Source organism: Pseudophryne corroboree, chromosome 2, assembly GCF_028390025.1.
Source record: "Pseudophryne corroboree isolate aPseCor3 chromosome 2, aPseCor3.hap2, whole genome shotgun sequence".
Classification (NCBI taxonomy): Eukaryota; Metazoa; Chordata; class Amphibia; order Anura; family Myobatrachidae; genus Pseudophryne; species Pseudophryne corroboree.
This window is the reverse complement of record NC_086445.1, coordinates 752,273,767-752,300,848: the sequence shown is the minus strand read 5'-3', so window position 1 is coordinate 752,300,848 and position 27,082 is coordinate 752,273,767. Positions and strand designations below refer to the sequence as shown.

The following is a 27,082-nucleotide window of genomic DNA, read 5'->3' as shown; positions in this document are numbered from 1 at the left end:
CGGATTGTGACTTGTCTCAAAGCATATCAGTCTCCTACTTCTTACTCCATATACATTTTAGAATCTCACTGCCGGTCACCGTCACCTCCTCTCCCGCTACCTCCACCGAAATGTGTCATGTCCAATGTTGTCACCTCTAAAATAAAAAACAAGCCCAAAACAAGCACAGCACCAGCGTCCTCACTCCTGCTCTTCTCTCCTCACACACAGGATGTTTCTGCCCCTTGGAGCAGGAGTGAGGACGCTGGTGCTGTGCTGTGGAGCCTAAATCAAACACATTTTAGTAAATCGAACCTGTGCTCCCTTGCCTTGGTGGATATAGTGGGGTCCCTGTGCAGTACAGTGTCCATGCCAGTGGCGCGGTCCGTCTCCTGGGACCACAACCGGAACGCGATTAACCGGCGGGTCCCACCTATGCGACCCTCTTACCTCCTCCCTGATGTGCAGCCACGCAATCCTGGAGAGCATCAGTGGTGGTGTGCCTGATGACCGGTGCGCCTCCGCTGCAAGTACCCGGGAACCCGGCCGCGGGAGTATGCAGCGCTGCTGGAGAGGTGATGGAGCCGCAGCACAGTATGTCAATATGACATATAAAGTGCTGCGGTCCTTGAAGTATTTTGAAAAAGCTCTTTTCAGGTCTGCCTAACGCAGCCACCCCTGTTAGTGACCTGCACTGCAGGCACCAACTTACAAACTAAGCTCCAGTGCCTGGAGGCGGGGTTATAGAGGAGGAGGTGTAATGCATCCTGGGAACAGTCAGAGCTTTAGCCTGTTGGTGCCTCGGATCAAGATCCAACTCTACACCCTTCTATGTATTCCCTGTGGAATCCCAGTGCACCCCGGTGCAGAAATAACATTATACCCCTTTCACATCACCAATGCCGGATCCCACCCGGGAATTGGAAACGGGTCCCTCCCGTGTTGGATCTGGCATTGGACCCTAACGGCAGGCTACCCGACCCGGCAATTTGCTGGGTCAGATGCCATTGCGGCAGGGGGCGGAGTCGGCAGTGGAGCCAGCGCTGGGAGATGAGCTCATCTCCGCGCCACCTCTCCCTATGTAGTGAACGGGTCCCAGGTCACATCGACCCGGGAACCCGTTCACGCTGCCACTGACCCGGTATTCAACCTGGGAATAACACTGCTTTATTCCCAGGTTTAATTACTGGGTCAGGTCAACCATGGCCCTTTCACACCACACAATGAACCATGCCGACCCGGCAATATGTCGGGTCGATACCGGGTTATTTGTGTGGTGTGAAAGGGGAAATTTAAGCACGGATCTCTCCGTGTGTATGCTCCATAGTGATAGCCGTCGCTATCGCCGGTACTAGAGTTTGCATGCAGGCACATTCTAGTACATCGCTCAATTCACTGCTGTGTGAAGTGAGCGACCCACCCCCGTTCTCCCCCCTTCGCTCAGCACACATCGTGCTGTGAGCTGAGAGGGGGGAGAGATGTGTGCTGAGCGGTCAGTGCTAGATCACTCAGCACACATCTCCCCGTGTGTACCTCCCTGTAGAGGGATAGTGGAATTAGCCAAGCCTAACACAGTATTAACCATCAAAGTTGATAAGGTTCAAGTACATTACTGAGACTGATGAGTGTTATATGACATGCATGGGCTACTCATTTTAATGGGCTGTGTGGATCTATGTCAGGATGTCTGTTATTTCATACATATGGCCAAGACATGGATATCAGATTACAAATGCATGTCAGCTGTTGACCTTTATGATCATGATATTACTATTTTATAATATCGCTTAAAATAGATTGAGTGGCAGCTGAAGCGATAGGAAATACTGTCTGAAATATGCTATGTGAGAACTGTGGTTTAAATCCTGCAACGCTTTCTTTCACCACATGTGAGAGCCAAATTTAGTAAGGTACAACCAATTGGGCCATGGTGTAAGCAGCCATTTAACTTATGGACCACTACTGGCGCCTGTTAATGAGCCCACACATGAAGACAGATGTCTACCATTGACTGCAGTAAGAGATGCCCAATATGGATCTTATCACACTTACCTTCAACTCCATTACTGGTGAGATTGCCATGTGTTACATACTTGCCTGCTCTCCCGGAATGGTCGGTGGGTTCACGAAAATCTCCCAATTATAGCAGCATCCCCCCAGACCTGGCAGCCCACTTAGCGAGTGAAGTGGGTGGTCCGGGCAGCCAATGACTCTATTCTCGCCGAATCGTGTCTTCTAGACATGCCCACACCATATAATGCCAGTAATCTCTACATTATAGGACAGGGGGCGTGGCTACAATGACGTGCTCGCCCCCATGCAGCCTTGTTTACATAGCCCTGCCCTCGCTTCGACCTCAGTGAGGCGACATGTGCCCAACCCTCTCCCCTTCTGTGCCGACTTGGCTGCTCTCTCCCGGTGAGAGCAGCCAGGTAGTTGGCAACCAGCGGCGGATTGGCATGCCGGGACGCAGGATCGGATTCTGTTTGGCCGGTCCGGCGTCCCTACATTGGCTGCCCGCCTCCCCTATGCAGGCCACCAACTGCTGGACCGTTCACTGTTCGCAGAAGCTCAGTGAAGCACTTTGAAAATGGCTGCCGTCTGAGCTTTTCCGGATACGCAGCAGCCCCTCCTCCTCCCCATAACTCTTTGCTCAGTGTTCCGAGGAGTCAGTCAATGATTGCTCCGCCTCCACTCCAGCCCCGTCACTAGACGTGTTCCGCCTCTTAGCCCCGTCCCACTCCCAGCACACTGACTGCAGTGCACAGACTGGACACTGCACAGTGCACAGAGGAGTCGCGGCTGCAGCTAGGAGAGAAAGCGGGAGTCGGCGGTCAGTAAGTACTGTGTCTGTGTACCACCAACAATAATTATATAGTGGCATGCTGCATCATATATTATATCATAAATATATATATATATATATATATATATATACACATGTATATGTATATATACAGTATATATATATTTATATATATAGAGAGAGAGAGAGAGAGAGAGAGAGAGAATAGCAGAGACCTAGGCGCTTTAGTAAAGATGTGCAGTGATAAGATGTTATATATAACACTCCTTAACCCTTTTAAGAGTAGCAGCTCATAATACAGAGTTAGTGTATGGTATACACATAGACAAAAATAGGTAGTAGAGAAAATAAGCGCTTGTGAGTGTAATAACAGATATAAAGGAAATAATCAGGTGGGTATATTTATGGCCAAGGGCACTTATCTGGTTAATAAGAACTTTTAGGATTTACATGTAAAAAGAGAAATACAACAGAACATAGTGTGTACCGTTCTCAAATTAAAAAACAATGTGTCATTTGCAATAAAGGGGAATAAATTAGGGAACGTGCTTATTCCCAATAAGACGTATTTCGTAGCCCAGACTTTACAAAATAAAACATAATAGAAGTTTAATATACAAAGACATACATTAGCTAGACAACACACGTACAACATTTAAAATGATTAAAAGCTTATCTGTCCATCATAAATGGGGAGATCAGCAGCAAACTGTCCCAAGGACATAAAATAGCTAGAGAACATGCGTACAGGATTTAAAAACTTCAATCGCTTATCTGTCCATCAAAGGAGTTCAGCAGCAAACAGTACCAACGCGTTTCGTCCATCAGAGTCTGGACTTCTTCAAGGGAATTTAATATAAATATATATATATATATATATATATATATAAACCCTTGACGGCACTAATTGAATACCCCCCTTTTTATATATATATATATATATATATATCCATATACACACACACACACACACACACACACACACACACACACACACACACACACACACACAGATGTATCCTCTGTCACGGGCACGTACAACTATTTGCACCCGCGATCCATAGGAAAGGCATTGTGCGATCGCAGGTGCGAATAGTCTCACCCGGGCGTGTGTAATCATTGCCAGAATACATGCAAACACATTGCGGCAACAGTGAATGACACTTCTGTAGCGCTCTCTCTCTCTTTCTCTCTGTAAATATACATCTCGAGATCCACACTCACATCTATAGAAAATAACAGCGGAGTGCACTGCACTAGGGGCCTAATTTAGACCTGATCGCACAGCGGCCAATTATTGAATGACTGTGCATGCGTACAGATCGTAATACGCATGTGAGAGGCCAAACTGCAAAAAAAATCCAGCCTATTTTTTGATTGCTAGGCGAACGCAGACTGATTAACAGGAAGTAATGTGTATAATGTGCTCTGCCTGGTGCAATGTGTATAACGTGCTCTGCCTGGTGCAATGTGTATAATGTGCTTTACCTGGTGCAATGTGTATAATGTGCCATGCCTGGAGCAATGTGTATAACGTGCTCTGCCTGGTGCAATGTGTATAATGTGCTTTACCTGGTGCAATGTGTATAATGTGCCATGCCTGGAGTAATGTGTATAACGTGCTCTACCTGGTGCAATGTGTATAACGTGCTCTACCTGGTGCAATGTGTATAATGTGCTTTACCTGGTGCAATGTGTATAATGTGCCATGCCTGGAGCAATGTGTATAACGTGCTCTACCTGGTGCAATGTGTATAACGTGCTCTACCTGGTGCAATGTGTATAATGTGCTTTACCACCTGCAATGTGTATAACGTGCTCTACCTGGTGCAATGTGTACAACGTGCTCTACCTGGTATAATGTGTATAACGTGCTCTACCTGGTGCAATATGTATAATGTGCTTTACCTGGTGCAATGTGTATAACGTGCTCTACCTGGTGCAATGTGTATAATGTGCTTTACCACCTGCAATGTGTATAACGTGCTCTACCTGGTGCAATGTGTATAATGTGCTCTACCTGGTGCAATATGTATAATGTGCTTTACCTGGTGCAATGTGTATAATGTGCTCTGCCTGGCGCAAAGTGTATAACATGCTCTACCTGGTGCAATATGTATAATGTGCTTTACCTGGTGCAATGTGCATAATGTGCTCTGCCTGGCGGAAAGTGTGTAATGTGCTTTACCTGGTGCAATGTGTATAATAAGCTCTGCCTGGCGCAAAGTGTATACCATGTAGAAGGTGCTCTATCTGGCGGAATATGTATAACGTGCTCTACCTGGTGCAGTGTGTATAGGAGGATCTATCTGGTGCAATGTGTATAAGCGGAACTACTTTGTGGTGTAATGTGAATTATGTGGCCACGCCCCTTCCCAGTGAAGCCACACCCCTAAAATTTTGCGCCGCGTCTGCAGCGCGCACTTTCCATGCCTACGTTTGATCAGGCCTTCAGAGCAGTAATCCCTCCCACTTGACAGACTCCACCACCTCAACAGGCACCCCTCCCCCCCATTAGGGCTGCTTCCATAAATTTCCTGGGCTGGTTTTTGATCCCATTCTGCCCCTGTCGGCAACTATGATGTGTTACCATCTTGATACTGTATGTACCTTTCTGTGAAACAGATTAAAACAAAATACTAATAACAGGGATATTGAGGACTGAGGGCAGATGTACTAAACCTTGGAGAGTGATTAAGTGGAGAGAGATAAAGGGGTAAATGCACACATACTTTTTACAAAGGCGAAGCAGGAAGCAGCAGCTCCGAGATGTATTAAAATCTCGGATGACGAAGTAGGGGAGTGAAAACTCCCCCCTCCGGCGATTGCTGCCAGATGGTGCGGCGACATTTTCCCAGAGATCACGCATACACTCTAGACTCTGGGACAGCACTGCCGGCTAGAGAGGAGGGGGCTGAGATGGATCCTGCACACGGGCCTCCTCTTCTCTAGATACGCCCCTGCACCCAGGTACACACAGCACTGTGTATACTCTTAGCATGTCCTCAGCCCCATTTACCTTATATGATAACTGAGACTTAAAAAACACTGGGGCAGATGTATTAAGCCTGGAGAAGGTATAAAAAAAGTGATAAAGCAGTGATAAGTGCAAGTGATAACGCACCAGCCAGTCAGCTCCTGTCAATTTTCAAATCCGTAATGATTGGCTGGTGCGTTATCACCTTGCGCTTATCACTGCTTTATCGCGTCTTTATCCCTTAAGAATGCCAAATTGATTTCTCACAAATATTTATAATGCCCGCTCTAATATATATTGTAAATGCCTGCATCTCTTATTACCATATCCCATGAATGTGCGCTATACATCGCAAAACACTGCATCCCATAAGAGAAAACAATACACCCACACATTATCTGAGTTCCAAAGCTCATTGATGTATATATTTGTTATTAAAAGGATTTGGATTCAATATATATTACAAAGTACAGTATACCTATAGTTACATGATTACAACTCACACAGTAAGCAGTTAATACATAAAGTTACATACAGTTACATGCCATTACATACAGTTTCAGTTACAGGCCAGCGATACAATTACCATTCCCTCCAATGCATCTTATGTCTCTCTCTCTCTGTAAATAAATACAGGAACTGAACTGGCAGCAAGTCCATCATCCTCTGAGACCAAAAAGCCACTGAGCTCCTGTGTGATCAATGTGTTATCTAGTTTCTGGGGAAGGGGTTCACGATGAGTCACCAGTCCCTTTGTATATGCTGAACAGGTTCAGCCTTGGGGACGTACAAAAGGACTGGCCTGAGCTTCCTGTCCACTGTCCTAATAAGAGTGATTTTTAGCTTTCATACATGTAATCATAACTATTTGTTGCAATGTCCTATAACTTAATAACAAGTATCAAATTAATATACACATTAATCTGGTTGCTTCAATAGTAAACATGACAGGTCTATCTGGTTTCCTTCAAATAATACACATACATGACATTACTTCATTATATATAATTTTAAATCATCATGATGTCTGGCGCTTGATATTATTATAATTATGTACTGTATGAAATAAGTGTCGAATCCATCTCTGTGGCATGTCCATGTAAATGCGTGTGTTACCATATATTGCTGTGTTCGCTGCGCGTATTTGCAAGTATAGTGACTTATATGTGTGTAGTTTGTATGTTCTCTTTATGTAATATTTTTTTTTACTTCGACAGTCCACCCTTTGGCAGCAAACAATAACTGCCATCAATTATTAACATAAGAAAAAAATATTTCATACAATAATCGGTGACCTAGACACAAGTATGTATTCATTTTGCAAATCAGACACTTGACTATATTTGGGGAAGACAGGGAGGAGGACGAGACATCCTCTATATGCACTCGGCGGTCACGGGACCACTGGTTGGGTGTGGGACAACATTCAACCTACAGAGTATGCTGGGACAGTGCTTTGGCCTATAATGTCTGATTTGCAACGAACATTTCACACATACATGTACCTACGTCTTTGTACACTGATATTTGGATTCGATTGAGGTTCTGCTGGGTAGGTGAAGAAGACATAAACAAATCGTGACTGAGACATATAAAATTTTCATGATCTACATATTCCTATCATTTTCTGAACATTGTTTCCATTTCTGGAACGTATGCTAGGTCTGTTTAATCATTGAGCAAGGGTTATAAGTAGTGTCCTTCCTAAATAACATAAACCTTCGGAGTTCGGGGAGAGCCACTCATAAACCTTTTTCCACATATATTAATGAGCTCTTTATCTGCAATGTGTGAATAGTCATTGTCTGATTGTTCCTGATTACCTCTGAACTCCATAACTACTAGAACTTTGATTTTTCTCTGACTTTAACAAACTGATCGGCTAATCCTGGGATCCTATAAGGAAATCACTTCTTCCTACAGAACCAGTTCCAGTCCCACACTCGACTCTTCATAAAAAAAACCTCGCAAAAATAGAATATCCTGAAAGAAAATGTTTGTCAGCGGGAAAGAGAGAAAAGAGAAATAGAACAAAACAACTCTTGTTCATAACAAATCAATTACAATGACTGGTCTTTCTGCAATCCTTTAGTACGCTCAGGTAGTGTTCAACAGTGCCGCCTCTCAGTCTTCACGGAACAGAGTCTCTGGTGATACAAGGTTCTCTTTGCCTTGCTCTTTGGACACACAGTTCACTTGGAACACACAGTTCACTTTGCTCTCCACCTTGCTCTTTAAACACACTGTTAACTTGGAACACACAGTTCACTTCGAACACACAGTTCACAAACTCGATGAATGTGAGCAATAAACTACTTTGTCATGAGTTCTCTCCGGGTCAGCGACGTTCTTGCAGTGGGACGAGTGGACCCAAATCTCTCTTTCGGCGACCTTTAGTGCTGTCAACAAAACTTGATATGGTCCTTCCACCTGTCTATTAGGCAACCTGAGCGTAAGAACAATCACACAGTCTCTTGGTTCACAATCAAGACAGTTAGCATTTGGCATACCAGCAATCAACAGTTTCAAGTTCTTTTGTCAAGTTCTCAAATGCTGGCTCATCTCAATAAAGTACTGTACTGTCACCTCATTGGTGTATTTCTGATTATTGTGCGGATCAATCATGACATGAGGTTGTCTTCCAAAAACAACCAAAAAACACAAATACCAAAACAAAACCAAATTTCGAAGAGGGTGATTCGTTAAGTGAAGATCTGGGAGTGGTTCTGAAGCTACATAATACTAGTGGCAGTGTCTATGATCACAATAGTACAATTTCAAGCTTTGCTCCTACTTCTAGGGGTACCATTATCTACACACAAATTTCTGCGCAATTTTCCTTTGCGGTAAACACATCAGCATCCGTGGCGGCAGGAAATGCCTCTACCCAGTTTGAGAAAACATCAGTGCACACCAATACATAACAATAATTCCTAAAGGGTGTTAACTGTACGAAGTCGATTTGTATTTCCTGCAAAGATCCGTCTGCAGGAGGGATATGGGATGGCTCTGTTGGTATTGCTTTACCAATATTCTTCCTCAAGCAAGTATGACAGGTCATTGCTCTCTTACCTGCATGAGAATAGAATCCTGGCGCACACCAGTAGGCTCTCATCAGCCTGCACCTACCCTCTTTGCCTAGATGAGTCAGACCGTGTGCCACCTCAGCTAGACTTGGAAGGTATCCTCTGGGGGCTACTGGCTTACCGTGTCCACCTGCCCACAGTCCTCCAGACTGCCTCTTCCTGCAGGGAACACAATTTTTTTTTTTGTATCTTAATTTAACTATCGTGTGTTTGCAATGTAGAGTACCATGAGCATAACTTAAAAAAAAGAAAAAGAAAAAAGAAACATCTCTAGAGGAGAGAAAGAAGAAGAAAATGAAAAAGAAAATGTCAGGATTGCCATTCACCAACAGGCATATCAGTGTCTATACAAAATTTCCCTTCACCAGTATTCCCATTCTCCACCCTTTGTGCATGACAAGGCACACTGCAGTAATACTGGTGTCATCGTGCTGTTGAGATATACTGGGTTTGGGCAGAACTCTGAAGGACCTAGGCATGTGGAGTTTGAACTGTACTTGGGTCCATGTATTGTACCACCTTGTGTGAACGCAAAAGATGAAGAGGAAAACTGTAGAGAAACAGAATAGAGGTTGGTGACAGATGAGTTTGTAGAGGTGGAGAAGATTTTATAAAAAATTGACATCTGAATTGGGCACTACGGGGAAGTGATTCTCTACTTGGTCTATACCCCTTAAAAAAATTCTGTGTTTATTGTATCGCTATTGGGACTACCTCAGCCATCAATCCAGTGTCCTGTCCATCTTAAGTTCATAGGGAACCCGGTATCTGTGAGATAATTTCCTCTACCTGTGATGGACATGCATCTAGAACAGTAGAATGCGACATTAGCCTTCGAGGTGTGTCTAGTATATTTTGTACTTCTTGAGCATGGTTCTCAGGTATATCCAAGAAGACACCCTCAGGAGTACAATATATGACACACCGCATTTTACACACTAAGTCTCTGCCGAGTAGATTAGTCGTAGCCGATGCAGCCAGCAGAAAAGACTATTTGGTTTGCAAGGGCCCTATCGTAATCTCTGCAGGTCTACTCAGAGGGTATTGTTGCATCGTTCCTGTTACTCCCATTGCCCTAATCTGTGTTTTCTATATGGCTCGTGATTCCTTACTATATGTCCCTTGGTCCCGTCTATGTGTTTAATAATGTAGCTTGTTTTCTCTGTCTAGGGGTCAATATTGGCTATGTGCTCTACTACTCTTACAATCTCTAGCAAAATGTCCTTTATTTTTACAAGTGTAACATATTATTGGCCTTTTCTTACCACCAGGGTTTTGGGGTTTAGGCTGATGAGACTTTGGTGTAAGAGCCTGTATACTTTCAATCCTCAGCCTCTCCACCTGTTGTTCTCTGCGCCTAGCACTATTCTGGTGATGTTCAATAGCACACTATCTAAGATTAGCTACTGTGACCCCTTTCCAATTTTGCAAAGAAGTCTGCACCCTGACACTCAATGCCTTATTGAGCCCGTCCATTTGCACAGAGACAGCCATCTCCCATTTGCCGAATTAGTGTTTACCAGTGGTCTTATCCAGATGGAGAGTTTTCTATTACTGCAAGAGACAAAAACAAAAAAAAGTTTAACAAGCTTCTAGGTCATGCGAAGTATTTCATAAACCTCACACGTCAGATGCATCCACTCGCCACTCAAGCACACTTATTCTATGAAATAAAGACACCACAACTGTAATTGGCGTGAAAGGGGTCAGCTTTTATTTTCTGACTGAGAAGAAGGCCTATTAAATGCTAAAACTAAAATGTAGCTTCCCTCTCTAACTAAGGTGGCGGGGAGAAGAACGGTTAACATGATAAAGTAACATGGGTGAAAAAACATTGTAGTACATAAAAATAAGCAATAAAAACATATGTGTGAGGGAGCCTTCTGCCCCCAATGTTCCGGGATCGGCCTCCTGCCTGCATCCCGGACATAAAAATGCAAAAATCCAAGGACAGGGGTCGACCTTCTGCCACTACCCCTGCCCACCAACAGTTGTAGGGACGGAGGTACGCTCCGCCCCTATGAGGTAAAAATTCGGGCCACCAGCCCCGCCATCCACATATGTTTTCACCAATTAATGGGCTCCACTTGGTAGAGTGATGCCCGGAAACTAATTCAAACGACTAAGAAAAATGTTTCTAAAAACACACCCAAACTTCTCACCTTGAAGTCATGGTTAAAAATTAAGTAACCGTTCATAAACCGGCCACCCAAAGCCGACACAATGAACACAACTGCAGAACAGAAAAACAAGTCCCCAGGGAGGGAGGGTGGGTAACGAACAGGCTGAAGAGAGGCAGGAAGTATCCTGCCAGCTGCATATATGCATGACAGGCCAGCCCCCTCTCATGCAGCAGCCAATGGGCCCCCCGGCCCACTCTCTGAGTTCCTCCCAGCCAAAAAACATTAACCCCTCACAGGCCAGGTGATGCCTCGAGCGGCGCTGCGGAGGCCCTGGACGGTGCGTTTATGCCGCTGTGGTCGCATTATGCTCCCTACGCGGTCTTAAACCTCACACGTCAGATGCATCCACTCGCCACTCAAGCACACTTATTCTATGAAATAAAGACACCACAACTGTAATTGGCGTGAAAGGGGTCAGCTTTTATTTTCTGACTGAGAGGAAGGCCTATTAAATGCTAAAACTAAAATGTAGCTTCCCTCTCTAACTAAGGTGGCGGGGAGAAGAACGGTTAACATGATAAAGTAACATGGGTGAAAAAACATTGTAGTACATAAAAATAAGCAATAAAAACATATGTGTGAGGGAGCCTTCTGCCCCCAATGTTCCGGGATCGGCCTCCTGCCTGCATCCCGGACATAAAAATGCAAAAATCCAAGGACAGGGGTCGACCTTCTGCCACTACCCCTGCCCACCAACAGTTGTAGGGACGGAGGTACGCTCCGCCCCTATGAGGTAAAAATTCGGGCCACCAGCCCCGCCATCCACATATGTTTTCACCAATTAATGGGCTCCACTTGGTAGAGTGATGCCCGGAAACTAATTCAAACGACTAAGAAAAATGTTTCTAAAAACACACCCAAACTTCTCACCTTGAAGTCATGGTTAAAAATTAAGTAACCGTTCATAAACCGGCCAACTGCCAGGTTACCAACCTGCCACCGCCACCTAACTAACCACTCGAACTAACCACTAACTAGAGGAGGGGCTAACAACCGACAAAACTAACTAGACACTAATGAACGACTAAACACTAACTAATGCAACTGAAACCTAAACAACTACCGAGGGGGACCGAAGGACTTGTATAAAGTCATCCCAGAAGATAGCCATGCCAGCTGGCGACAAATGCACCCCGTCAGACCGGTAAAGAGTCGGATTCCGGAAAGAGATCCCACTGTGCGGCATGACCAGGCCACCATGCTGGAGGACAGCACTACCGACCACCGAATTGACCCGTCTCCGAACCAAGTCAATCGCCCCCGGGTTAAAGGCTCCACGCCAAGATCGCCGGGGGACCATGTCCGACCAGAGGATCAGGCAAAACGGCCACTCAGCCATAAGTACCAGCAGCTGGCGCCGGATCTCAAGGCGAATGTCAAGGCCCGTGCGGCGTACCAAATCATTGCCCCCGAGATGTACCACCAAGAACAGCGGATATCCAAAACGGCCAACTGCCGCCCTAAGCCAGTCCCGCAGGCCGTCCCAGCGGAGGCCTCTACGCCCCAACCAGCGCACGGCCCGCAGTTCAGGAAAACGGGTTGTGTCGCAGGCCAGAGCCGACACGGACAGCCAATAGATGTACGAATGGCCCACGAACCATATAAAGTGCGGATCTAACCGCCGTCCTGTAAAAGAAGGGTGTGATGAAGGTCAGAAATTACATAAAATATAGCCTTGACTAAATGGGGAACCTATCTACGTCCCTGACGGGGAGTGGAAAAGGGGGGGGGGATTGGGCCACCCAATTTGACTTGAGGCAAAAACGAAACTTCGTTAGCCGGCAAAAGCCGTAGTAAAACCAACGTTAAAACAAAAATTCCTCAAGGCCCCCACAACCGCAAAATGCAGTTGCGACGAGCGGCTAGTCCTCAAATGGGTGCACTGGGAGGAAAAGGCCTGATATAGCGTCTGACTGCACCAGACCTCCACCTACCCAGTGCCCGGACTTCGACTTCGGACCAACCCGCCGCAGCAGCTGCTGAAGCCGCGCCGATGCGGAAAGAGTGAGTCCCATAGTCGGCCGGAGATAGACCCAGGTACAAGATACAACGCCCCAAAACCGACCGGAATTGATATCTGGTCAACGGGGAACCATCGCTATGGACGAGCCACCCAGTGGGCGTTGGAGGCCGAAGGGACGAATAAGCCAGGGCCGCGGCAACCGGACAAATGCCCCGCGACCCGGCCCGGCCCATTCGAACCCACTGCCCCCTGCCGGCTACGTCAGTCTTGGAGCGCTGAATCCTGCACCACAAACCGTCGGGGCGTAGGACGACGTGGGCCGCCAGCATGGGCGAGGCAGAAGTCCGAGAGACGGCCACCAGCTCGCCCACCCTGAACGCGCCGTGGAAGGCCATCGTAAAGGCCGCCCTGAAGAGGCGAACTTCGTATCCCGAGGAGCAAATACTCCGGAGGGATCCCAAAATCCGCCGCAGCAAAGCACCCGTGATCGGCAGACGAGTATCTGGGAGGGGCGGGGACGCCCGAGCCCAACCTTTCAACACCCGCCGGAGGAAAAAGGACTTCGTAAAATCCGCTTCCCCCCGCAGCTGCAGAAAGTATGATATACCCGCCAGAATCCTGTTAACAGACGCCCGCGAGATCCCGTCGGAGTACAGCATCCAGATATATTCTAAGAGTAAAGTGTGAGAGGTCTTACCACTCTGGCCTCGCTCCAGGAGGAAGCGACTCCACCGTTCCCAGGCGGCACGATAGGCCGCAAACGTAGCAGGGGCCAACGATCTGTGTGCTAACTCCTCCAATCCGGGTGGATGACCTGCCACACATAAGCAGGACATAATTCCCCATGGAGTGACGCTGCAGGAGCCAGGCGCCGAAACCGCTGCCAATCGCCGCGCGACAGGGCATCCGCAATTTCGTTACGCACGCCAGGGACGTGTTTTGCTCGCAACGTAATGTTGTTCACCAAGCAGAGCAAGACTATCTGTGCAAGGACCCGCAGAACCGGCAAGGACGTAGATTTTTGCCGGTTTATGGCAAAAACCATGCCCAAATTGTCGCACCAGAAGAGAACCTGTTTGTTCCGCAGGGCCGCGCACCACAATTCCAGAGCGACTAAAATGGGAAATATTTCCAGCAACAGCATATTCGTCGTAAGGCCCCCGCTAAGCCAGGCCCGAGGCCAGGGACACGCGCACCAGCGGCCTGCAAAATAAGCTCCGAACCCGTAACCGCCAGAGGCGTCCGTGAAAAGCTCCAGGGCTGGGCTAGACACAGCCGCCTCCTGCCAAATGCATATGCCGTTGAAACGAACAAGAAATTCGTCCCAAATGCGCAAATCCCTTCGGATTTCAAGAGGCAATCGAAGAAAATGATGTGGGCGTCTAACCCCAACGGTAGATCGTTCCAATTTTCTACAGAAAACTCTACCCATGGGTATCACCTTACAAGCAAAGTTAAACAGGCCCAATAAGGATTGAGCCTGTTTGAGCGTGAGCTTGCCCGTCGCCAGCGCATATAGGATACCATCGTGCAAACGCAACACCTTGTCCGCAGGGAGCCTACACAAACCACCGGCCGTATCAATCTGAATCCCGAGGTAAACCAAGGAGGCGGAGGGACCCTCCGTCTTCTCAGGTGCCACAGGAACACCAAAGTGCCCGAAGAGGGCGAGAGCCCCCTGCAGCAAGCGGAGGCAGCGATCCGAATCTGAAGGGCCGATAAAAAGGAAATCGTCTAAGTAGTGCGAAATGCCCCGTTCGCCCGTCTCCTGCTGGAGACACCAGTGGAGGAAAGAACTGAAACGCTCGAAGTAGGCGCACGAGATGGAACACCCCATAGGGAGGCACCGATCGATGTAAAAACCATCGTCCAGCTTAAAACCCATAAACCGAAAGGCGGACGGGTGCAGCGGGAGGAGGCGGAACGCTGACTGGATGTCCAATTTACACATCACTGCCCCAGGACCAAAGGACCGGATGATGTCGTTGGCTGAGTCAAAGGATAGATAAACAACCCGACACTGATCCGGAGGGATGGCATCATTAACTGATGACCCTGGAGGGCAGGACAGATGCTGGATGAGGCAAAATTTTCCCATGGTCTTTTTGGGCACTATGCCAACGGGGGACAATACGAGGTCCGGCAAGGGGGGTTCCCGGAAAGGGCCAACCATCCTACCTAGCGACACCTCGGCCTCGACCTTCTGGCGGAGCACTTCCGGAAAGTCCCTGGCCGACCGCAGGTTCGTGCCCGTCCCGGGGCCCACACGCCCATGTATAGGTAAAGGGAAGCCCGACGCGAATCCCGAGTGTAGGAAATGGGCGTCTGCCGGCCGCGGGTACCGTCGCAGCCAGGGAAGGAGTGCCCGAAGACTAATTGGGGTGGGGGCTGTGGCCAACGCCAGAGGCCGCGGGCGCGCGGCTCTGCCGGGTCTGCGGTCCGGACGCACCTCCGACCCCAGGACTGGAACAGTCCTTAATCCCGTGTCCCCCCCCACAGCGGATACAGGAGTGACGAAAACGACAGCGGCTGCCTAAGTCGCAGTGTGCATTATTAAAAGCGAAGCATTTTCCATGCCCCGCGCGCCCTGAACCGCCGCGAAAGCCGGGTGAACGAGGGGTGGGACGCTTAGCCCATCTCTTCGCTGTGCCGCTCTCCTCAGCGCCGGCCGGACCCTGGGTCAGTTCCGAGCACAGTTCCACATCTTTTTTGCCGAAGTTATGGATCTGCCGCCCGTGTTGCTTTCTGCGAAAATCCTCGTCATAACGACGCCAGGCCGACCCTTTATACTTGTGGTACAGAACATGTATGAGGAATTGATATCGAACTATGTTCATATGTTCGTCCGGGCGGGTCTCTAGGTAACATGCCGCAAATATCAACATGCAGCGTACCCAATTCGGGTAGGAGCGCAGAGCGTCCTCGCTGCCCTGCCCCTTTTTCTTGGCGGAAAGTAAGGCTTTTCTATCGTCACTAGTAAGAGCGAAAATATTCACATATTGACCCTTACGGATTCTATCCCGGACCCGGGGCCTAAGACCACGTTGCACCGCCGTATTAGCGCAGTGCACGGTGTCCGATTCCACCGAGACTTGGGAGGCGGACGAGGTTGAGTACCGACGCTCGCGTCGTCTGCGGCGCTTAACCCTGTGCAGTCCGCCATCAGAGGAGGACAGGCCCTCCGAGGACGTGGAGGCAAGGGAAGAGTCCGTGTACCGACGCCTGCGGCTGCGCCTGCGGCTGCGCCTGCTGCGCTTGCTAGAAACCTTACGCGCACTGCCGCCGTCACTAGAGGAGCCGGAGTGAGAAACCGATCCTAAGCCGCTAAGGGGTGTAACCGCGCTTCCCCGGGACCAGTCGGGGTCCGATGAAGACTCACCTGCACGAGAGGGAACGCCGTCAGTCCCGACGGCCACTGGTCGACTCGCGGATGCACCGACAGGCTCCATTTCTCTCCTGACGTCCGCGGCTGGGGGGACAAAAGAGACATGGTTTTCCCGCTCCTCCACCGGGTTTGCCGCAGCCGGGAGCGGGGCAGGCGGGGGAACCGTCGCGCCAGAGGACAGAAGCGGGGCAAGAGCATGCGCAATGCTATCTGCCAAAGAAGTGGAGGACCGCCCAAGTCCCCCGGGTACGGGGGATAACAAGGGCGCCACTGCCGACACGACAGCCGCACAAATAGCGGACAGAACGGTTGAGTCCACCAAGGGTGCCGCTGACGTGGCATGCGTAGGAAAATCAGAGCCGCCACGCGGGTCGTGCTCCCCACGGGAGGATCGTAAACCCCCCGTTGGGAGCAAGGACCCCGATGATCCCTCACTGTCGGGCGTCACGGTATCGCCGTCCCGCTGGGAGAAATCCCTCGCCAATTGCTCCCGCCGCGATCTTCTTCGATATTGGCCACCGGAGGAGAAACTGAACAGTCATCGCTGCTGGCAGGAGGGGGCGCAATGAAGGCATGTGACCCCTCCGTATCCACATTAGCAGGAAATGACCGGCCGCGAGGAGGTGCGGAACGGACACCCCCCGACTGTGCACGCCGCCCCCTGGGGTGAGAAACCCCCGTCGAAGGCGCATGGCCGTGGACGGCGGCCGCAGCGCCTCGAGCCAGACGCGGTATCCTGGAGGGGAGGGGCGCCACAGGGCCACCCCTGGCAGGAGAGGCCCAGTGGGGCACGCCACCGCGGGCAGCCGCAGAACGCCCCCGCCGTATGGGCCCCTCCCTAGTGGAGATAGGTAGAGGAGGGTCTCCAGTAGCGGGGCGGGGGCGACGCCCCACCCTGTCGGGGGGGGCGCAGGCTGGACCTGACTGGATGAGGGGGAGGGGTGAACAGCGGGGACAGGCCTCATCTGTGCCCCCCTAGCGGCATTATCCCTTGTGCCACGCGCGTGCTGCCTGGTCTGTGCAGGTGTGGCAGCCGCGCGACCCCCCTCCCGTCCACCACTTCCCACATGTTTATTAATTGCATGCGGCTGCTGATCCGCGGGCCGGGAGCTCTGTCCCGGCCCCACGTGATCAGGGCAGCCGCGGGTAGCGAGCGGCGAGCTCAGGGACGGCAGGACACCATCCCTGGCTCTTTGCCGCGTATTTCTCTGGCCGCCCAGCGCTCCGTTCCCCGCCGCGGCAAGCAGCGGGGACGGAGAGCGCACGCGCGGGGGAGCCCGGGCGGGCGGCTGAGCCCGGCCGCGCGCGCCCTGGGGTTCCCGCACCGCCGCTGCAGCCTTTCTTCCTCGTGCCGGCTGGACATCAGACTTGTCCATAAGTCGAGCGGGGAGGCCAGCGGACCGTGTGGGGCGCATTCTAGCGGCCATGGGGGCCCCGGATCAGTGTTAAAGTGAATGAAATATGAGGACAGAAAAGGTAAGAAAGTATAGGATTAATAAGGATAGGACAAAGCAGAAGGGGAATTAAAGATCAGAGGAAAGGAAATAGAAAGTATGAAATGAGCAGAGAATAAGGAGATTAGTTAGATGTAAGGAGAGTAATACTTGCAGTCTAACGAACAGGCTGAAGAGAGGCAGGAAGTATCCTGCCAGCTGCATATATGCATGACAGGCCAGCCCCCTCTCATGCAGCAGCCAATGGGCCCCCCGGCCCACTCTCTGAGTTCCTCCCAGCCAAAAAACATTAACCCCTCACAGGCCAGGTGATGCCTCGAGCGGCGCTGCGGAGGCCCTGGACGGTGCGTTTATGCCGCTGTGGTCGCATTATGCTCCCTACGCGGTCTTTCAATCCTTCTCATCCCGTATTAAGGGTCTGTACATGGTCCAACAAACATTTCCAAGCTCATCTTTACTAGGGGCATTACTAGGAATGAATACTTCTTATATGGTAACTGAAAGAAATACCCTGGGGTTACCTTGTCTCTGTCCGCTTTCCTACTGGCAAATACTAATGTGCGGACAGGTTTTTCTCCATTTCTGACATTACTTTCTTGATTTTTTTTGTTTACTATATATGTACACGAATGATACCATACTTACCTGTTCCACTGGTCTCAGCCACTTCCCCCACAGGCTACCGGTTGGATACTCCTCTGGGTACATGAGAAATGGCTGAAAGCAATCAGGTCACCTTCTCCTCCTGAATAAAACTTCAACATTCATTAGAACATACATAGGTTACAGTCATATTTTTCATATTTTTATTATTTTCTATAGTTTGTATGCTGGCCGTAACTGCTTCCACATCTACATATGGCGGTGTACTTGCATTCTCTCTCTTTTGTTTCCTACTTATTTATTGTTGCTACAAGTTCAAACAGTTCTTTTATTTCCATTCTTGTCTTATATGACTTTGGTTAGACATACCACCTGCAATACCTTAGGATCAAACTCACCAACCCCTCTTGCTGTCACAGGTTTAAACAATTTGTATGTCTGACCCTTTGTTTTCGGGATTTTATCAGACATATTCTTATCCTTAAGTTCTGCAATACCTCTAGTTCTTCAAAGCTGCCCACCCTAGGGAATAGTACCCTTTCTTTGTCAGTCATACGTAACCATTCAGACAAAAAGTCTTCCGTGTGTGATCCATATTTACCACACATAACAATCCTCGCTGACCCCTTGGGCCGCGGCTCTTCAACCTGAACCCTGGCTACAAAACGTCCATCGCTTGTGCAATTGGATCCCATCGCAGACTTTTTCCTTTTTACGCAATCCCCAATGCACAATACGAATAGACGGTGAAAGTTCTTAGAGCGCTTTCACCTACTCCTTCTCTGCTGAGTACCACGACTCACTCCAATAGTGACCACCGCGAACCCAGTGAGGACCCTATCTGGTTTCTATTCACTGGAAGTGTTTAGGAGTGACTTACCTATTCCAGTGAATATACACCGCTGGAGATTTTCCTGAGAGAGACCAGCGAAAACTCCCTATACACTTATACACAAATCACGCTTGCATATTCTCTACACAGCGCTAATGATACAGCGATTTTACGCAAAAGTTCATAAAGGGGTATCAAGTTGCGCTGTATATATCGCACCCACAAACGCGCGGTCCAATTGCACAGCTTATAGGTACTTGTTACCTATCTGCCGTACAACCACGGGTCGATGTACAAACTGCGACCCTCAGCCCGGAGCGTAATACAAAAAAACCTTTTTACTTCAATACTTCGCAATACTATGCACTACCACGCTCCTCTTCAAATCACCTCACGATTTGCGTATTAAACCTTATACTAACGTGAGTAAGCCGCCTCACGCCACCAAGTCTCCACTTACTTGCTGTACCACACGACGGGATCCCGATTTCCCGGGGTTCAAATATCCACTCACTCCTACGTTCGCTCACTCAAATACACTTTGTTTTTCTGTACAGAAAATTTTAATTCATTCAGATAGGCAGCTTTACCCCAGAGGCAATACAGTTTTTAAACTAAATTTAGAGTAACCTGCTTTTGAAATCTGATAGCTATGTGCTATTGTAGTAAATGTCTACTATCCCACCTTTGAACTAAACAACACTATTGTGTGGTTTTATTATGCGCACACAACCCTACGCAAGCTTGCGTAATTACGCAACCGTGCGTACCTCTATGCCACGTGTGTGGCCTTGCGCCACGTGCACGTTTTTGTACGCTGTCCTCACGTTCCGTACCACGTGTACCAATGTACGTACGCAATAAAACAACTCACACCACTTCGATAAATGTGAGCAATAAAAACTATAATTGCTCACTTAACACAACACACAGCTTCTTTCTGTATAAACCTTTACAACCAGATCAGACTGCGTTTGTGCTTTACACTTACTTCCTTAAACATTTATTTTAGTTTTAACTATATAGCAACAAATGTATTCGGTTTCACACAGATCTATAATGAATCTAGCAATAATCAATAATTTAAATGATATGATTCAGATTGGATAGCTATCCTGCAGAACATACACTGATATAAACACACACATAATTATAATAATATTATATATAATATACCATTCACTGGTCTCCTATGAGACACCTTACCCATTCAGTGCTTCTAATTTGCATATCAGAGGTTCATATGCCTGTTCAAGAGGGTAGTGGGACAGGTTAATTAACATTTCAATGGCTATCCTAAACTAGCAAGCAGATTTAACTAAATCCTGGAGGAAAAAGAAAAAAACTTTGTTTATATCTGTGTGTAATTCTTACATCAAGTATTCATCTATTAACTCTCACTAGGCCCAGCTGAAACTATTTGTAATTGACTATGGCATGGGTTAAATAAATGCATTGGTAACTCATAAATGGTGTTTGATGTGACCAAGGAAAGCTGATTATTCTGAGCAGTGAAAATCAGCCATTTAGAAAATGACCTTCCCAAAATGGCCGCTGCTACTACACCTTCCACATCCATGAGGGTTACACAAAATGGTGGACAGGCCATGTGGTTAGTCCAAAATGGAGGACAGACCATGCGGCTTCCTTTGTCACAAAGAAATCACACACCATACAAGCACCAGAAGTTATTTTAGGCCTGAGTTAAAACAGATAAACAATCCAATCTGAATCAAACACAATATGACTTATTTGAACCTTGTTTTGCAACAATAAAAATACATATTAGCATCTTAAATATTATGAGAAACGCATTGTCCCTTGAATTTCATATCAGCGTCTTACTAATAACACAACAATACACACGGATATGATTTTCTCAGCTTTTAGGATGCGTCCATCACAAGCTGATCGACCACAGCGTCGCGTTTATAATGTACAGTGCATCATTAAGAACGTGATATCCCGGACGAGCACCCATCCAAGAATGCCAAATTGATTTCTCACAAATATTTAAAATGCCCGCTCTAATATATATTGTAAATGCCTGCATCTCTTATTACCATATCCCATGAATGTGCGCTATACATTGCAAAACACTGCATCCCATAAGAGAAAACAATACACCCACACATTATCTGAGTTCCAAAGCTCATTGATGTATATATTTGTTATTAAAAGGATATGGATTCAATATATATTACAAAGTACAGTATACCTATAGTTACATGATTACAACTCACACAGTAAGCAGTTAATACATAAAGTTACATACAGTTACATGCCATTAGATACAGTTTCAGTTACAGGCCAGCGATACAATTACCATTCCCTCCAATGCATCTTATGTCTCTCTCTCTCTCTGTAAATAAATACAGGAACTGAACTGGCAGCAAGTCCATCATCCCCTGAGACCAAAAAGCCACTGAGCTCCTGTGTGATCAATGTGTTATCTAGTTTCTGGGGGAGGGGTTCACGATGAGTCACCAGTCCCTTTGTATATGCTGAACAGGTTCAGCCTTGGGAACGTACAAAGGGGCTGGCTGAGCTTCCTGTCCACTGTCCTAATAAGAGTGATTTTAGCTTTCATACATGTAATCATAACTATTTGTTGCAATGTCCTATAACTTAATAACAAGTATCAAATTAATCTACACATTAATCTGGTTGCTTCAATAGTAAACATGACAGGTCTATCTGGTTTCGTTCAAATAATACACATACATGACATTACTTCATTATATATAATTTTAAATCATCATGATGTCTGGCGCTTGATATTATTATAATTATGTACTGTATGAAATAAGTGTCGAATCCATCTCTGTGGCATCTCTGTGTAAATGCATGTGTTACCATATATTGCTGTGCTCGCTGTGCGTATTTGCAAGTATAGCGACTTATGTGTGTAGTTTGTATGTTCTCTTTATGTAATTTTTTTTTTTTTACTTCGACACCCTTGTACAGGTTAATACATCTGCCCCACATCCTGGCTTGCGGAAGTAGTTGTCAGGAATGTATTTAAAATGGCATTTTTTATTAAAATTTTTCATTACTTCATCAACTAAGAAAGAAATACATATGTAATCCTGGCGGGCGGGAAGTCAGCTATCAGTATCCTGACAGCAGCATCCCACCAGCCAGAATGCTGCCACGGGCTCAGTGGCTCGCTACAGGATCTATTCCCACTCTATGGGTGTCGTGCACATCCACGAGTGAGAATAGCTCCTGTGAGCTAGTGTTTACGGCTGTTGGCACTGTCAGATGTCGGGATTCCGGCTTCGGTATCCTGACCACCAGGATCCCAACAGCAGGTAAATTGATTGCCTCCCCTAAGAAATACAGTTAATTTCCACTGTACGTAATGCACCATAGTACTGAATGAGTGATAATAAAAAAAAGCCTGAAAGGTGCTAGGTACAGACTGTGCCGTAATTAGGGTGGTGCAGACATCACACACACACACACACACACACACACACACACACACACACACACAAAAACAGGGTACGGAGACGCACGGCTTCTAACCGGGGCGGAATGCATCTCCAGACACAGTACACAGCTGCGTCTCAGTACACTGTACACAGTACCCACACTGGCAAAAACAGCCTTAAAACGCTTTTCTCTCCATTTTAAGCACCAGATTACCTCAGCCAGTATAAAAAAAAAGCGGGAAGACCATGCGCCATTGAAGGGGCAGGGCCTTCACTATGAGCGGATCCAGCAGCTCACCAGAGCCATTTTCCCACTGCAGTGGACACAGGGGCAAATTCAGTAAGGATTGCAAAAATTACAAATTAGCAAAAATTGCGAGCAAAAGCAAAATTGCGAAAGCACGCCCAAATGGAAAAACTGCAACACTAATTTAATTTAACAAAAAGAAGGTGTCCTTGTGAAATGTGCAAATATTGTGAAAACCATCCTAATAATCGCAATTTTTGCGTACATATTACAAATGTACGCAATTTTTGCGTACATGTTTCTGATGTTGCATTTTTTGCTAACAGTGTTTTCCCATTAAAAATTGCACAACCTACTTTCCTGCAGCCAAATTAAAGAAACTACTCAACAATTGTAAATCAATTCAATCATCAATTAATTGGTCAAATGATCTTGTGGTAATTTAGCAATTATTATCTTAAAGACACCACAGTGTTTTTCTTCAAACATTGACTAATGCCCATAACTGTGTTCAAATATATTCAACTAGAGAGAGTGAGAATTATAGCCTCTAAACCTTACACAACAGCAATTATTGGTACATGTTTTAACAAACACTTTTTTTGGAGTCAAAATATTTTAATTCAGAAACAACAGTAACGTTTTTATAAAAATAAAAAAAAGTTTTTTTTTGATTGTGAAGTGGTCAAACATTACATATTATTGTTTCGTTGCTTTTATTTACATACCTTGCTTTAAGGAATTATGTGTAAATATTTGTTTCAATAAGTATACAAATGGAGCATAATTTGCAAAACTTGAAAATAAAAAGATGGTGTTGCTGTTCTTCAAAGTAAGGTTTATGTGTGTAGCGCACAAATAAAATGTAAAAATAAATAAATTGTATGTGGGTATGTTTTGTTTAACAAAAAAATGTTGGTTGTTTAATAAAAAAAAAAATGTTAGGAAGCTAAATGTCATTCAGCAGATACTACTAAGCAAAATGCTTGTAAAGGTTATTTTACATTTGCTTCTATCAAATAGTGTGGTTGTCAAACCTCGATTGTTAGTAAGTGTAAACACAAATCAGTTATACCCCTTTCACACTGCCAATGCCGAATCCCACCCGGGAATTGGAAACAGGTCCTTCCCGGGTGGGATCCGACATTGGCAGCTGCTGCAGGCTTCCCCGACCCGTCAATATGCCGAGCGGGTTGTCATAGCAGCGGTGGGCAGAGCCGGCGGCGGGGGCTGAGGTGGAGGCGGCGCTGGGAGAAGAGATCATCTTCGCGCCGCCTCTCCCTGCTGTAGTATCGACCCGGCTGCGCATCGACCCGGGAGCCCGTTTACGCAGCCACTGACCCGGTATTCAACCCGGGTATAACACTGCTTTATTCCCGGGTTGAATTGCCGGGTCAGGCGACCCGCGATTTCGGCTATGCCCCTTTCACACCGCACGCCGACCCGTGTTGATCCAGCAATATGCCGGGTCAATACCTGGTTATTTGTGCAGTGTGAAAGGGGTATTAGTAACATATATTTTCACAATCAACATGTGTTACAGAGTTAAACAATACCTTACATGTTTGTAAGTTCCAATACAGCTGAATGAAGTGATTTGTGGTCTGAGGTGTGAGCTTCTCCAGCTGGGTGTAATGTAGCAATGATTGCAGTATACATGCAGTCTACAACTGAGGTCAGCTTGTGCAATTTTTAAGGTAGACCTGTAGTCACTCAGAAATTGCACATCAGAAATGTGCGATCTGTTGTAATAATTGCGAATGCACTGCCCACCGACCATCACCATACGCCCACAACATGCCCCTGATCGTAGTTTTTGCGAGTCCAGCCCTTTAGTATGCCCCCTACACGCCTACTTTTCGTAGTGCTTACGCAGTTTTTGGTAAGTCTCAGAAATTGATTTTTTTTTCTCAGTTTTTGCTATTTAAGTTGCAGAATTTGCGTTTGTACGCTTTTTTTTGTGCAAAATTTGCTGGTCAAGACGGGGATGTAGTCATGTTGCTGGCGGTCGGGATCCCAGTAGTCAGGATACTGACACCGGAATCCTGACCGCTAGAAATGGCGTCAGCCAGAATGCCACAACACCCATATAGTGGGAACAGATTCTGTGGCGAGCGCAGCGAGCCTACAAGGAGCTTTGTTGTGCTTGCGCTCCTGCCGGCTTTCTGGCAGCCGAGATCCCAGCATCGGTATACCATACCCAACCCGCAAGATGTCAGTCCTTGCAGGATATATACAAATATAGGTAACTTATAGAGAATGCAATTACACAATTAATGGTAAATCTGAACTTTCAAACAAACTGTCAAATTGTAAAATATTTTATTTTACACTCCTGCCAGGAACCAGTTTGGCCAGCTGGAAAGGTGTTAGAGCAGAGGTTCTCAAACTCGGTCCTCGGGGGCACACACAGTGCATGTTTTGCAGGTCTCCTCACAGAATCGCAAGTGAAATAATTAGCTCCACCTGTGGACCTTTTAAAATGTGTCAGTGAGTAATTAATACACCTGTGCACCTGCTGGGTTACCTGCAAAACATGCACTGTGTGTGCCCCCGAGGACCGAGTTTGAGAACCTCTGTGTTAAAGTGTAGAGAGAAGGCATCATCAGAAGCAGAAACAATAAAGAAAGGGCATTAACTTGCAGAGTCCATAAGCCATACCTTCCAACTTTTGCTCCTACGGAGTTGGGAACCCCGGTGGTCATTCCGAGTTGTTCGCTCGTTGCCGATTTTCGCTGTATTGCGATTAGTCGCTTACTGCGCATGCGCAAGGCTCGCAGACCACATGCGCTTAGTTATTTTACACAAAAGTTAGGTATTTTACTCACGGCATAACAAGGTTTTTTCATCGTTCTGGTGATCGTACTGTGATTGACAGGAAGTGGGTGTTTCTGGGCGGAAACTGGACGTTTTCTGGGCGTGTGTGAAAAAATGCTGGCGTTTCTGGGAAAAACGCAGGAGTGTCTGAAGAAACGGGGGAGTGTCTGGGCGAACGCTGGGTGTGTTTGTGACGTCAAACCAGGAACGAAACTGACTGAACTGATTGCATTGGCTGAGTAAGTCTCGAGCTACTCAGAAACTGCTAAGAAAATTCTATTCGCAATTCTGCAAATCTTTCGTTCGCAATTCTGCTAAGCTAAGATACACTCCCAGAGGGCGGCGGCTTAGCGTGTGCAATGCTGCTAAAAGCAGCTAGCGAGCGAACAACTCGGAATGAGGGCCCTCGTGTATTGTAAGCATGCGCAGCCAAAAATGGGGAATGGCCTTGGGTGAGAGGGATGTGGTCATGGGTGGGAGTGAGCAGGGGCGGATCCAGAAGAAAATGATAGGGGGGCCCCATGGAAGGGGCAAGTACATTTGCGTGCGGCTTCGGTGCATGTGAGGTGGCGCTTCTTATACAATGCCCACAGTTGTAGCGCTCATTATGCAATGTCCACTGTACTGGTAGTGCCCCTTATATAGACCCCATAGTAGTGGTGCCCCTTATGCAATGCCCGTATTGCCCCCAGTAGTAATGTTGCCTGTAGTAATGCCCCCAGTCATTTAGCGCCCTAGTAGTTATGCCCCCAGTGGTAATGCCCCTGCAGTTATGACCCCAGTAGTTTACCCCCGCCCCCTTTAGTTTATCCTCCCAGTGGTAATACCCCCAGTAGTTTGCCTGCTTGTAGTTTAGCCACCAGTAGTAATGCCCCCCTGTAGTTTGCCCCATTGTAGTTTAGCCCCTGTAGTTATGCCCCCCTTGTAGTTTAGCCCCCAGTAGTAATGCCCCCAGTAGTTTGGCCCCTGTAGTTATCCCCCAGTAGTTTGGCCCCTGTAGTTATGCCCCCAGTAGTTTGGCCCCCCTGTAGTTTAGCCCCCAAGTAGTAATGCCCCTGTAGTTAAGCCGCCAGTAGTAATGCCCCTGTAGTTACGCCGCCAGTAGTAATGCCCTCCTGTAGTATGCCCCCAGTAGTTAGCCCCTTGGTAGTTTGCCCCCAGTAATAATGTCCCCCAGTAGTTTGCCCCAGTAGATGCCCCCCAGTAATAATGTCCCCCAGTAGTTTGCCTCCAGTAGATGCCCCCCAGTAATAATGTCCTCCAGTAGTTTGCTCCCAGTAGTAATGCCCCCAGGGTCATCTATTGGGAGTTTG

At 47.3% G+C, this 27,082-nt stretch overlaps 2 protein-coding genes across 2 annotated transcripts in view; one reads left to right on the top strand and one right to left on the bottom strand.

The window, feature by feature from the left end:
- The window catches only part of AMPD1 (adenosine monophosphate deaminase 1), a 398,148-nt gene that overhangs the window by 112,685 nt on the left and 258,381 nt on the right, over positions 1-27,082 (top strand). The gene's annotated exons all lie outside the window — the stretch shown is intronic.
- On the bottom strand, positions 12,820-16,881 carry LOC135047214 (uncharacterized). Its single transcript, XM_063955431.1, has 2 exons — positions 16,374-16,881; positions 12,820-13,808 (listed from the first exon to the last, which is right to left on the bottom strand). The coding sequence occupies exons 1-2, from the start codon at positions 16,441-16,443 to the stop codon at positions 12,901-12,903; spliced, it is 978 nt and encodes a 325-aa protein (XP_063811501.1). The 5' UTR covers positions 16,444-16,881; the 3' UTR covers positions 12,820-12,900.